This window comes from Homarus americanus, unplaced genomic scaffold (genome assembly GCF_018991925.1).
Source record: "Homarus americanus isolate GMGI-L3 unplaced genomic scaffold, GMGI_Hamer_2.0 scaffold56241, whole genome shotgun sequence".
NCBI classification, from domain to species: Eukaryota; Metazoa; Arthropoda; class Malacostraca; order Decapoda; family Nephropidae; genus Homarus; species Homarus americanus.
In genome coordinates this window covers 3,526,897-3,540,118 of record NW_024740202.1, presented here as the reverse complement: position 1 = coordinate 3,540,118, position 13,222 = coordinate 3,526,897, and the positions used below count along the sequence as shown (strand labels likewise).

Genomic DNA, 13,222 nt, shown 5'->3' with positions numbered 1-13,222 from the left:
TATGATAGACAGTCTGGTGCTGGAGGTGCCGTGTGGTGAGGGTGCTGCTCAGTAGAGACGTTCGGTGAGTAGCGTGTTGAAGGAGGTAGATGTGCAGGAGCTTCGTTAGAGAAGATGTTGCCTGTTGCTGGCCTCCTGGTTGAATGAATGCTGACAGCGTGGAGCTTGCTGGAGGAGGTGTTGCTTGTTCAAGAAGATGGGCAGAATGAGAGTTGGTTGGTGAGGAAGCTCAGAGAAGGACAGCTGGTGGGTCGCCATGCTCGCTGGCGGGAGCGAAGACCGCCAGGCAGGCGAGGAGAAGCGAAGGCCGCCAGGCAGCGGCGGAGGAGGAGGTGTTGCGTGTTGTAGAAGTGAGGCGAGAAACAATCTCAATGGAGAGACAGAGCTTATATACCCAGCAGCCGCGAGTCCTCTATGAGTCATGTTGGGAAAACCGGAGAAAGTCGCCGGTCTCTAGTTCCGTTGCTAGGATACCGTGACATCTGGTGTCGCCGCTCGCTTGGTTGCTAAGGAAGGCGTCGCAGGTGGGATGCAGCTTCGCAGTTGTAGGGGAGAAGTCCACTACAACGTCATCAAACCCCCACCCCAGGTCTTCTCTATCTAGGTGGCCTTAGGAGAGCAGTGCTGTGTATCCGGGGTTAATTTCACTGTGTTACTTTTGAATTTCGAAACTTTTTCACCAAGTATTGAATAAAACTACTAAATAAGCACCTCCCAGCAGGAGCCGCGGCGGCTCCCGCCTTCCACAGTGTTACCAGATATAGCATATTTTTTTGCCGATAATAATATTATTTTAGCGTAGTTCATAATTTAGCAACGCCTCTCATAAGAGAAATTTGTTACAATTTTGAAATTGTGCTGCAAGTTCCAGTAACTTACAGCCTAATAAGTTGGACCCGTCTGCTGCGATGCTCAGATCAATGGGCAAAAGACATTTTCCTACAACAATAAATTTCAGTTTTCCGTGACAACATTATCAGCAGGGTTATCTAATGAATGTCTAAACTCTAACGGGTAGTCCAACCCATTGCGTTTATTATCTTCATATGGGTATTTACTTATCATAATACAATTGTTTTCAAGACAACTATATTTGATAATTACGGTTGGTCACTTCTGTTACACGCATTTGGCATGTTTTCACTTTTATCCTCTTCACCACTGATCGGCTCGTTAGCCGCTTGGACGATCGGTCACGTCTCTGTTACTTAAATTTTTTCTTTTATCCTCTTCACCACTGATCGGCTCGTTAGCCGCTTGGGCGATCGGTCACGTCTCTGTTAAGCACTGTTGGCAAGTACTGGGCATGCACCGGCTCCTGAATGTACAGTCTCGTAAGTTTCTTCGAACATTGCTAGAGACAGCTGGCAACTCAAGGCAGTTTATTTACTATAGTACGTAGTAAAAATTATGAATAACTGTAAAAGTAATCGGTGATTGGTTACTTAGTTCCCCGTTGCTTAATTTAATGGTTGGGCTTTGTTGTTTCGTATTATATTATACTAAGTACTATAGTAAACAAACGGCCTTGAGTTGCCAGCTGTCTCCAGCAGTGTTCGAAGAATCTTGAACGAGACTGTACCTGAACCTGCTCCAGTGTTGGTCAAGTCTGGTCTTGAAAGAGCTCACACTCGGTGCCGTCACAGCACTTTCTGGTAGAGTGTGCCAAGAGTTCACAACCCTCACTCCGAAAAAGTTTGCCCTTTCAGTTTTCTGGACTTGCAGCTTCTTCAATTTGGAATTTATATATATATATATATATATATATATATATATATATATATATATATATATATATATATATATATATATATATATAATATGCAATATTCGCCAAAAATACGTAACGTGTTTACTCATTATCATATAATATATAATAATCAATAAATTAAGAGGTAGAGGTAATGAGCTTAAATAATACTAGCAAAATTTCGCTAACATTATCTCCAAAGAGACCTGGTAACACTGCTTCACCAGTCTTCGCCTGCATCCTGGTTGTTATTACGTTTCGTCGTTACTTCATCTCCTTCGCCACTAAATAATAACTTATATTCATTCAATTTGACCAAGCATAGCCGACAAATCCACGAGAAGCTTGTTTCCAGTAGAGTCCTTATATCAGGAACATCTGATGTTCTTAGGGCTAGGGGGCCACCTATCCAAATATTAACCAGCCCCAACGCTGATCGGACAAGATGATTTAGTTCCAACCAAGGATGGTTCCAGCGTCGGCTTGACTTGGCGGTTCCCATAGTGTCATTTTTCCACACAAAAATGGGTCGAATATCAAAGCAAAAGGAAGCAAGGAGAAAGAGACTATCTCTATTAAGGGGAAATCTTAGGAAATTGAAAGATGGAAACGGTGAATCTGTGGTTCCTCCCACTGCACCACCTCACTCGACCACCACTACCACTCGACTCCCATCTTCAGACACTCGACAGCAAGAGATACATCCTTCTACTGCTAAGAAAATAGAAATGGTGATGACTAGCCCCACAAGCAACCAACCTACACTAGAAAAATATATAAAAGGAAAACAATCATTACAGATTTCAACTGATGAGAATAATGTGTTATGCCAGTTAAGTGATGCTCACAATACTGCTGCCTTGAGGAAGACTTTAATGGGTGTACAGAAGGCTGGCACAGAAATGATTACACAGAAAACAAACGTGTTTTTGGATGCTGACTACCTTAAAAGTGCGTTAAGAATGCTACATTGTAAAGATTGTGATGGTGAAGTTGAAGTTTTGGTGAAACAAATATGCCTTGATATTTTGTTGTCGGTGAGGTGTAAGGAGTGTGGTAATGTTGTACTAGAAACAAGACCCAAGCTAATGAATGTGTACAAGACAAAAAATGAAGAAAAAATATATGAAAATAATCTTAGTTTAGTACTAACATTGGCTAGTTATGATGTTAGCTATAAAGGGTTTCTTGATTTCATTGAGAGTATGAAAATAAAAGGCATGTCGTATAAGGCATGGCTGACACATATAAGATACATTCACAGTGCCTTAAAGAAAAAGTGTGATGCCATGTTTGTAAACACTAAACAAGCTATTGTGAAAGTATATACAGAGATGGGTCGACATCCAGATGCTGGTGGCATTTTAGACATTGATGTTAGTTATGAAAGTTCTTGGCTTACTCATGAAGACATAAGCTACTGTGGAGTTATTGTTGTTAAAGAACTGCACAGTGATATAGTATTGGACTGGGAATGTATGTCAAAGTATTGCCAGGCATGTATAAAGAAGAAAGGACACGAGCGATCACAGATGTGCCGTGAAGGTAACTGTGGTTTCAACGACACGGGTGAAAGGGGTGGTATTGAAGCAGTGGGTGCCCAAAGTTTGTGCTCAAGATCTTTAGACAGATACAAAGTTAGATATGTTGCATTTCTCACAGATAGGGACTCTGAAATTTGTGACAATATTATGAAGATGAACAATGGGGAAGGCCCCTATGATGCTGAACATCCTGTTATAAAAGCAGATTGTGTAAACCATTTTATAAAACAACTGGGCACAGCTTTGTATAAGGTAAAAGATGAAATGGTTCAAATGAAATGGCCAGATTTGACTCAAGAGGTTGTTGGATATCTTCAGTCCTTATGTGAAACAGCATTGAGAGATTGCATAGAAAAGACCCCAAATAAAGTGAGGGAAGTGCAGAGTGCTATTATATCCTCATACTTTCACTGTATATCAACAGATGACATGCCTGATAGCCACCTAAGTTGCCCAAAAGGTCTAGCTTCGTGGTGTTTTTGGCAAAAAGCACGTGCAAGGAAAGAGACCCCACCACCACACGAAAAGGCAAATATGCTCCTTAACTCCCGTGATTTTACAATGGAAATGAGCGACAGATTAGCTGCGGTCTATGTGAAGCTGGCTGATGATGAGTTTGTGAACCGTTGTCGCTTAGTCAAGACACAGGTTACTGGTAAGTCCCTATCTGGTCAGATTTGGCAGAAATACAAAAAGGAAAGATTCAGAGGAGTAGAAAAACTGAAATTTGCTGCAGATCTTACATGTTTTGAATGGAATATAGGCTACACAGAAGGAGGACTTCATAAGGAGTTGGGATTGAGATACACCCCAGAAGGAGCAAGAATGAAAGAACTCATGGAGAGAAACAGAATGACAACAAAACATATGAAGAAGTTTAAGAATCTTTTAACTACAAGTGAGGCAACGGTGCCCATGTAAGTAGACACCGAGGGTTTTTTATTATTATTATTATTATTTAAATTTGATTTTTTTTCTTGTTGGCAGTATCATCTTCAGGTGTTGAATGAGTCTTCTACTATGGACTTGTTTATTTGAAACTAAGGAAGTGACTTGGTACAGAAGCAGCATGGTCATGGTTACGAAGATGCTTATTTAAATGAGAACTTGTTGTTTGTAATGTGTGATATAGCAAAGTCTAAGAGACGTTACAATTTGATTTGGCTAATATTGATGACTATACCGCCGACTCGTTATTTGTTCATCCACAACAAGTGTTTAGTAATGCTTGGGTAGGTTGCTAAGTTGAACTTTTATATAAAAACTTTTAAACACGTTTGCCATAACTACGACAGTGTCCACTATAAAACACAGTGAAATTGCTGTGTTTTTAAATTAACTTTCTATGAAAAATCAGCTTCAATAATTACCTTTGCTTTTTATAAATATTAAATGTCATGTTGTATCCAAAAGTGTTGTGATTTAGTTGATTTTGGTTTGTTTCTCATTTTATAACTCTGAAATAAACCTAAAACAAGTTATCAGTGCCTTTCATACGTGACTATAACCCGGACATGTTTGAAATATGTGCAAGTACAGTAAAATAATATATGTACAGTACTGGTAAGGTAAGCAAACTGATGTTACTTATTTTAAACTTGTGTTTGTTATTTCAGCTGTAAAACAAATATCGTAATTTCTGTTGTGAGAACAATGGGTAGTGAACAGCACAAAAGTGAAGGTACTGTATTTGTGATTACTGCAGGGCAACGATGGTTGTAGATTGTACATACCTGACCAATACAGCACTTTGGATGATACAAGTTGCCGTAAAACGTGAAGACTGTTGCTAGTATTACCCTGACTGCATAGTCAAGGTGAAAAAGGCAATTGCAACCATAGGGGAACGAGTTTCCTTGGGACGAAAATATATGAAGCTGGATCCTTGCTGGTTGCCAAATTTGAACAAGTTGGGAAAGAGATCCTTGCTAAGACTGAGGAAGTAACCGATAGAATGGAGGGGATAGTGAAGAGGAGTTATGCTTAGGCCTTAACAGGGCCACTGGAGGTTGGGGAGAGAATGCAGGATCAGAACAGGTTCTACAGCAGCTAGGGACTCTGAAGAAGTGTGTCAAAGAGATGGCAACTAGTGGACCTACTGTTAGGGGATAAGAGGAACAACGGGAACGTTTCAGCGCAGGAACAACATAATAGTTTATGGATTCCCTGAGAGCCAGTCGGAGAAAACTGAGAGTCGGGCAACAGACGATGAGATGCGGTTTTAAAATACAGCTCCTCCCCGATTTACGACCTACTCGACTTACGACCACCCGCACTTACGACCTGCCTCAGTCGTACCAAAATTTTGTCAAATTTCGTATTTTCGAGTCCCAAAGTCAGTACACAGACAAAATTTTCATTTGTAATTCACTTTAAAATGGCTGGCAAGCTTAAAAGTGAGTGTTTTGTGGTGCTGAGAAGAAAAAGAGACCCCCACTTTAGATTTTCTATGTATTATTTAAGCATTTCTGACTTACAACCATTTCGACTTACGACCTGGATGTCGGTCCCTAACCCCGTCGTAAGTCGGAGAGGAGCTGTATTTGTACAGAGGTTCTGAATATGCCATCCCACCCTCAGGATGTGAGGAGGCTGTTACAAAAGCAGGGAGACAAGCCTCTCCCCCTCAGGATCACAGTAGTGAGTGAGTAGAAGAAATGGGGGGTTATTTGGCAGGCAAAAAACTTAGCAAGGAGCGAGGTATTTTGGAATGTATTCATTCACCCAGATCACATGGTAATGCAGAGGGAACAGCACAAGAAACTTCTATAGGGCTTGAAGCAGAAGAGGAAGTAGGAATGGGTACGGGTGTACATGGGTTATATCCAGGGGGAGGGTAGTGGAAGCAAAATTTCCGACACAGAGTCAGGGGGCAGCGGCACACCCTCCACCCGCTCTACCCCTCACCCAGGAGGCACCATCTCCACCTCCCAGCCAGGGGGAGGCGAGCACCGTGTAAGCAATGACATTTCTAACCACACCCTGCAAAATACAGTGAACTTAGCAAATGCTGTAGCTTCTGAGAATGGAGGGGCCGGAGTTACTACCAAGGTCAGAGACGTTACCGAGACCAAATTCTGGCTTGAATGTCATGTACACTAATACTAGCACATTCCTTGACAAGAGAGGAATTTGAAACACTATTGAAGATACACCAACCCGATGTGCAAAAACCATAATTATATTTTATTAATAAAAATAAATGTAATTAAGAGTCTAAGTACCTGTACAACTGTATGCCATCAGTAAGTGAGTCATAATATTCATGTGTGGAGTTGCTACCACAGCAAAAAACTATTGTTAAATGTTTATGAAAAATGGAAGAGTTATGTGTGATTTAAGAGAATGTTATTACTGTATTTACAGACAACAGCCAGATGCTGGACCAACAACTCCATCAACCTCAGAAGATGGTGTACCTCCTGGGAGCAATAAGGGCAGACCAGCAAATAAAACAAGAAAGAGAAAGATATTGACACAAGATGTGACTCAAATACAAACTGAGGATCAAGGTAAATATAACTACAGTACTGTGGTCATATAGTACTGTACTGTATATAAAAGCCAATACAGTATTTTAATTTAACCAAAAGTTAAGTTTGTACAAGTTAAGGTCATTAAAAAATAAACTTTTAGAAGGTAAAGCTGAAGTGCTTGGTGTCTCCTGGACCTAGCTACTGTAATACACCATGAATGTTGGCACCAAATTAGTCACACATATTTAGGTTTAATATAAAGCATATAACACTTGCACATTGAATAAAACCAAGTTGATAGACAGCTTCTCAGTTCCATACACCTCAGCATTCTCATTTTGGCTGGCTCAAGTCTGCAGTACTTATGTCATCATCTTTAACTGCCATACAACATCACACTTCTCACACCAACCACATACATCATCCTTTCACTCAGAGGGAAGGTCCTTTTGTCATCAATAAAGGCAGCAGCTCCCTAAACTTCCTGCAACAGCCACTTGCAACTGAGCAGGCTTCAGCACCCCCACCAGCACTGATCATGTCACCCAGGTAACAGAACACATCAACATATACACAATGTTTAGTTCCCCAGTCTTGCTATGGGCACATGGTTACCTGCACATAGAGAACAATTAAAGTCAGCAACATCCCATAGTCTGCCACAACACCTCTTGTGTACCCACCTTCCACACTTGTTGCACATTATTGAGTCACTGCCAACACCTTTGTTGCCGGCAGCTCATGGCCATTTTCCACTCTCCACCAAGAGTTTCTCACCCACACTCTTTGTTTTGCCACGTTCACTCTCAGGCCCCTGCCTCTATTTTATCCTTCCATTTCCCAACTGTATCCACTGCCTCTTTAATAGTATCACCAGTAAGCCATCAGCATACAACATTATTTTTATATATTCTGTATATACAGTGACCTCTCGGTTAACGAACTCAATCCGTTCCAGAAGGTCGTTCGTTAACCGAAACCATTGTTTCAATGGGTTTTTGGGTAATTAGTTCCAGCTCACCGAAAATTTCCTAAATTCAACAAAAATGGTAGAAAAGTTCACTTACTTTGAGGTGTGTATGTAGAAGGCTCCTGGATGATGATGATGGGAATTATACTAAAGTGGAGGAGTATGAAGAAGAGAAGGCATTGGGGTGGAAGAGGTTACCCCATGGCACCATTTCAACTCCATAAAATTTTAGTTCTCTGGTGTATTTTCAAGATTATTTTTTTAAATCAACACTGCACTGCATTATATATTGTCAATATGTAAAATATATTTCAAAATGACCAATAATTTGCTTTGAAACACAGAAAAGCGTTTAGTTGAAGAGAGTCTCAAGCAAGATGTTACCTCCAGTGAAAACAGAGAGAGACTAACGCCTGCTTGCTGTGTTAAGAGGCTGGATGCTGCACTTTAAACTAGTCACTTTACCTTCAATTATGTTCAATAATTGTTAAAATGACTAAAAAATTGAATATTAAACTTTTAAAATTATTGAATAGTATAAACTTCTTGATATTTACTAAAATAGTTAGGAATTTAAGCCCTAGAACCGATTAATGTATTGGCGGACTGATACTAAAGCTGGTTGCCCGGCCAGTGCAAGCGAAAACATGTTGAGGTCGGTTCATAAGAAATTCGTTAACCGAATTTTTGTTCGTTAACCGAATTGAAGATCCTTATGGAAGGCAGTTCGTTAACCTAAAATTTCAAGTAACCGAGTATGCTCGTTAAACTATATATATATATATATATATATATATATATATATATATATATATATATATATATATATATATATATATATTACATATCACACACAAGATATATATATATATATATATATATATATATATATATATATATATAATATATATATATATATATATATATATATATATATATATATATATATATATATATATATATATATATATATATATATATATATATATATATATATATATATATATATATATATATATATATATATATTGAGGAAGCAGGGTTGGGCCCATTAAGTAATGCCCTGTAAGTTATCATTAATTGATATATTATTTTTCCAGATGAACAACAAAGTGGACCAAGAACAAAGAGAAAAGGATCAAAAGAGAAAACATCAGAAAGCCAGAGAGAGGAAACACTTGACAAGGAAGTGCTGGTAAGTGTTGTACAGTACAGTAGTCACTTTACCTTGTACAGTTATATATTGACACTACACATATTGTTTATTTATCTTGGGCAATTGTTTTTTATTTGGCTCAAAGTGTGACTTTTTACACCAGGTAAATGAAAGGGTGAATGTTTTAATAATTTTCTATATAAAGGTTCAATATAAGAACAGTATTGTAATACTGTAGGAAGAGTATTCTGAATTCCTGTATTTTGTAATACATGAGATAAGCTGTTAATAGATCAGTTACATTGTATCATCCAAGATGAAAGGAGTGTTTGTATAATGACTCCTAATACTGTACAGGTATTCCTCGTTTAACAATAGGGATCCACCAACTCACCACCCAGTAGCACTCACAGCAGGTGAGGCTGAGCTCTGAGCTGTGTTATTGTTCAACTTGTAATTTCATGTAGATTTTTTATGCTCATAATCGTTCATACAGAGTATGCCAAAAAAAAAAGAAGTCAAATTTCACTTCTGCACCGGTCTTTGTTTGGATATTAAAAATATGTTTTTCCGGTGTTATTTGATGAGTTTCGAACAAATTTGGTTTTCATTTCAGCCAGAAATCAATAGTTTTTTAGATCCCCCTCCCCCTTACCCATCAATCTTTACAAAAAAATTTTTTTTCAACTAAATCATATAAATAAAATATCAACCTAACCAAACCTGACCTAACCTAACCTAACCTAACACTGTTTTTCTGATGAAACTCTACAATTGACGTAAAATAATCTCTGTCACAATGTCGGCACAGCTCTTTCCACCTGTTCAACCATATCTGGTTATTTTGGTATTGAAAAATAAAATCTCCGCTCCCAACGCACCCACGCATTGTTCATTGGCTAAGACAAAAAACTCTTGCCCAATTATGTCTCCTATTGTTATGGCCAATAAGAAGCCCCTGCATATGCACTGTAGACTCTTAAGAAGCCAACACGGAGGTAAGGAGCACTGCGTTATGGGTGGTCAGACCTTCTCTGTGAGACGTAAACAACAAATGGCGACACTTATGACTGACTGACCAACTCTAATAACATTGAAAAATTAATATCTCGGTTATCCTTAATTTCCGGTGGAAATAACATAGAAGAAAAAGGTCTTAAAATTGTCTAAACATTATGAGAAACATATTAACAACAGCGAGAGAAAGACCGGTGCGTGACTGAAATTTCACCCCAAACTTAAAAACATGAAGGGACTAAAAGTTTCTTCTAGTGCGGGAATAACACACAGAGTGGGGGAGGTGGGAGAGCTGCCAGCTGTGTGCAGCCCCTGTCCAGTGTGGAGTGAAATGATTGCCAAATGGTAAGGCAGTACTTTATTATTATTATTATGTATTCCTCACATTAACTGGTACAGTATACATGCGACACAGTTCAGCCTGGCAGTCACTCGGCTGACTCGAGAGACGTGTGTGACTGCTGGCTGTGTAGGCCGTGATGTTACATAGGGGGAGGGAGAGTGCGGCTGGCCTCACTGACAGCTCACTGTCTCAATACACACGTTCACTTCCCACACAGGCTCTTCATTTTTCTTATTGTATAGTTTTACATTATATTTTCTTTATTTCTAAGCTGCATTATAGTACAGTACAGTACAGTACTGTATTGATGCGCACTTGGGAGATTTTCCGACTTCCCTCCCAAGCTATACGCAGTGAGTCGAACATCGCTAAACAGCTTTAAACAAGAGAGGGTGTTAAAAGTATTATATTGTAAACACAAATATCGCTAAGTTATTGTCCATTAAACGAGGGATACCTGTAATGCATTAATGGTTGAGATTTCAGACTACTGTAGGTGGGAGCAGGAGTCATATATACAGTACATTGTATTTGTCTGTAAACAAGGATGTCAGTTCTTGAATCAAAATTTAATGGTACAATATTGTATTGAATTAACTTTATTACAATTAACATTACAAATTGTAGAGAGAACATTTACTTTTTGGGGTGAATTGTTGCAATAAAGTATGTTTTACTTTTACCTGAGTCATATCATCAGTGCTCAAGGGACAAATTGAGATGCTAATTGTAGGATATATGTTAAGAGGAGACAGTACCTAGCAGTTCTTATCTGTTAAGGTCACTACAAATATTTTTGTGTTTCAGGTCCAGCCTAATACCTGTACTCACAAACACAACATTCATGTTGACGTCTCTAGTAAAGGATGGCAAGTGTTTGGTATACCTATAAAGGAAGAAAATTCAGACAGTGATGGATTTAATGAAGAACTTCAAGGAAAAATCAAGGAAATTGATGAAATTGTAAAAGAAGAAGAAGTTTACTGTAATGAGGGTTTGTCGTGGGAAAATCCAGACCAAGGTTTGAAAGTGAAGGAAGAAGACCTGGACAATTATGCATTTGTTAAAGTTGGAATAGAGGACAGTGATGAGTCTAAGAAGGAAGATACAACAGATGGTGACTTGTATGTGACTGTAGGAATACATGATGTTTAACAGATGTGCTGGGAGACAAAATTACAACAGAAAAACTTTAGATGACGTGTAACAACTGACGCTGAAAACTGTGGCCTTAATATACTTTAATACAGGGTGAGTCATTATGATTAAATATACTGTATGTATGAAATACAATACAGAAGTACTGTATGTTAAGTTATTGGACACCTGCACATCAGAAACATTGCAAGAACAGACGGGAGATTCTCCTTTAATTACATTTTGACAAAAGTAATACAAAAATGGTCAAAACTGAGTGAATATATAATCTCTGTTATGAGGCTGTATGACTTGTGTGTTGGACAAACAGAACAGTTTGGCTGCTAGATATTGTATGGATCATTTAACCCTTAAACAGTGGCCATCATTAGTGAAAGTTTGTTGTAGGGACAGTTACCATCATCAGGGGAAGTTAGTTGTAGGGACAGTTACCATCATCAGGGGAAGTTAGTTGTAGGGACAGTTACCATCATCAGGGGAAGTTAGTTGTAGGGACCTTTACCATCATCAGGGGAAGTTAGTTGTAGGGACAGTTACCATCATCAGGGGAAGTTTGTTGTAGGGAAAGTTACCATCACCAGGGGAAGTTAGTTGTAGGAACAGTTACCATCATTGGGAAGTTTCATTTTCCTTGTGTTTCACACACACACACACACACATGTGGGGCAGTAGGGAATACTTAGCTGCTGGTTAAGAGTTAAATGTCATTATGCAGTATATCTGGTTTCTTTGTTTACCAAAAAAAAGTAATTTATACGTCCCAATATTTTTTAATACGAATAAGCTGGAGGGGATATTAGTAAGCTTGTGCAGGGTTATTAGAGTGTAGGGGTGAGGCTGTACACAGATACACAACTGACAAACACAAATGCCTGTTGTCAGGCAGCCAAATAATATGTAGATTTATAATTACATATCTTAATTCAATTTATTTTTAAGTCTAAATTGATGAAAAATATTAATTTATATCCTGTATTAATGAACAGTTAATACAATGTTGGAAATGTATTAGTATGGTTAGTTATATATACATGTGTTAATATATTTGTATTCAACAGACATACTGTACTGTACATCTTCTAAACAATAATTTTTGTTTGGTGCAGATACAGCTTACTGGAGGAAATAGTACCATCATGTTAAACTGTGAAGTATTAACATATTAAACTTTGATGGCAATCAGATTATGGAGCTGTAGTCTGTATTTTTATTACTATTCCCAAAAAATTATTCAATTAAAATATTATTATTTTCAGCCATAAAAGGCATAAGTGTGCAAGGTTAGTAGTTGGGAAGGAGCAGGTCAGCAGTGGCCTCCCATCCATGGCTTATACCAGTTACTGTGGTGAAAATTTTACCATTTCCTTAATTTCTTATTTTTTCATCGGGTGGAATAAAATATCATTGAGGAAACCACATTAAATCCCTACTGTCTTTTGTCTTTATTTTGGTTAATTCTAAAGATATATTATGTTGTGTGTGAAAGTACTGTACAGTAGTAGAGTTACCAAGTGGTATTAATGTTGTACACAAATAGGCTTTTTTATGTTTGGTAAAGTATTTTATTCAGTGAAACTAATAATCAAACAATTATTACAGCTAGTTGTCAGACTAATGAATAGTGTAGGACATATGATGAGAATGAGGGAGGAAGGCTACCAACACCTCTCTTATTGCTCTCAACCTCACACATTGTGGTTCACAATGACTCGCTGACTAAAGTAAAGTACTGTATGTGCAGGGGTTTCCTGTACATTTTTAATGGGTTATTTTGTGTATTCCATAAATTACCATTAAGAATACAATAC

At 38.3% G+C, this 13,222-nt stretch overlaps 1 protein-coding gene across 1 annotated transcript; it reads left to right on the top strand.

Annotated features, from left to right (window-relative positions):
• The first annotated feature begins 1,957 nt into the window (after positions 1–1,957).
• Positions 1,958–12,848, top strand: LOC121875365. Its single transcript, XM_042379913.1, has 4 exons — positions 1,958–4,211; positions 6,661–6,806; positions 8,841–8,935; positions 11,064–12,848. The coding sequence occupies exons 1-4, from the start codon at positions 2,275–2,277 to the stop codon at positions 11,409–11,411; spliced, it is 2,526 nt and encodes an 841-aa protein (XP_042235847.1). The 5' UTR covers positions 1,958–2,274; the 3' UTR covers positions 11,412–12,848.
• The last annotated feature ends 374 nt before the right edge of the window (positions 12,849–13,222 follow it).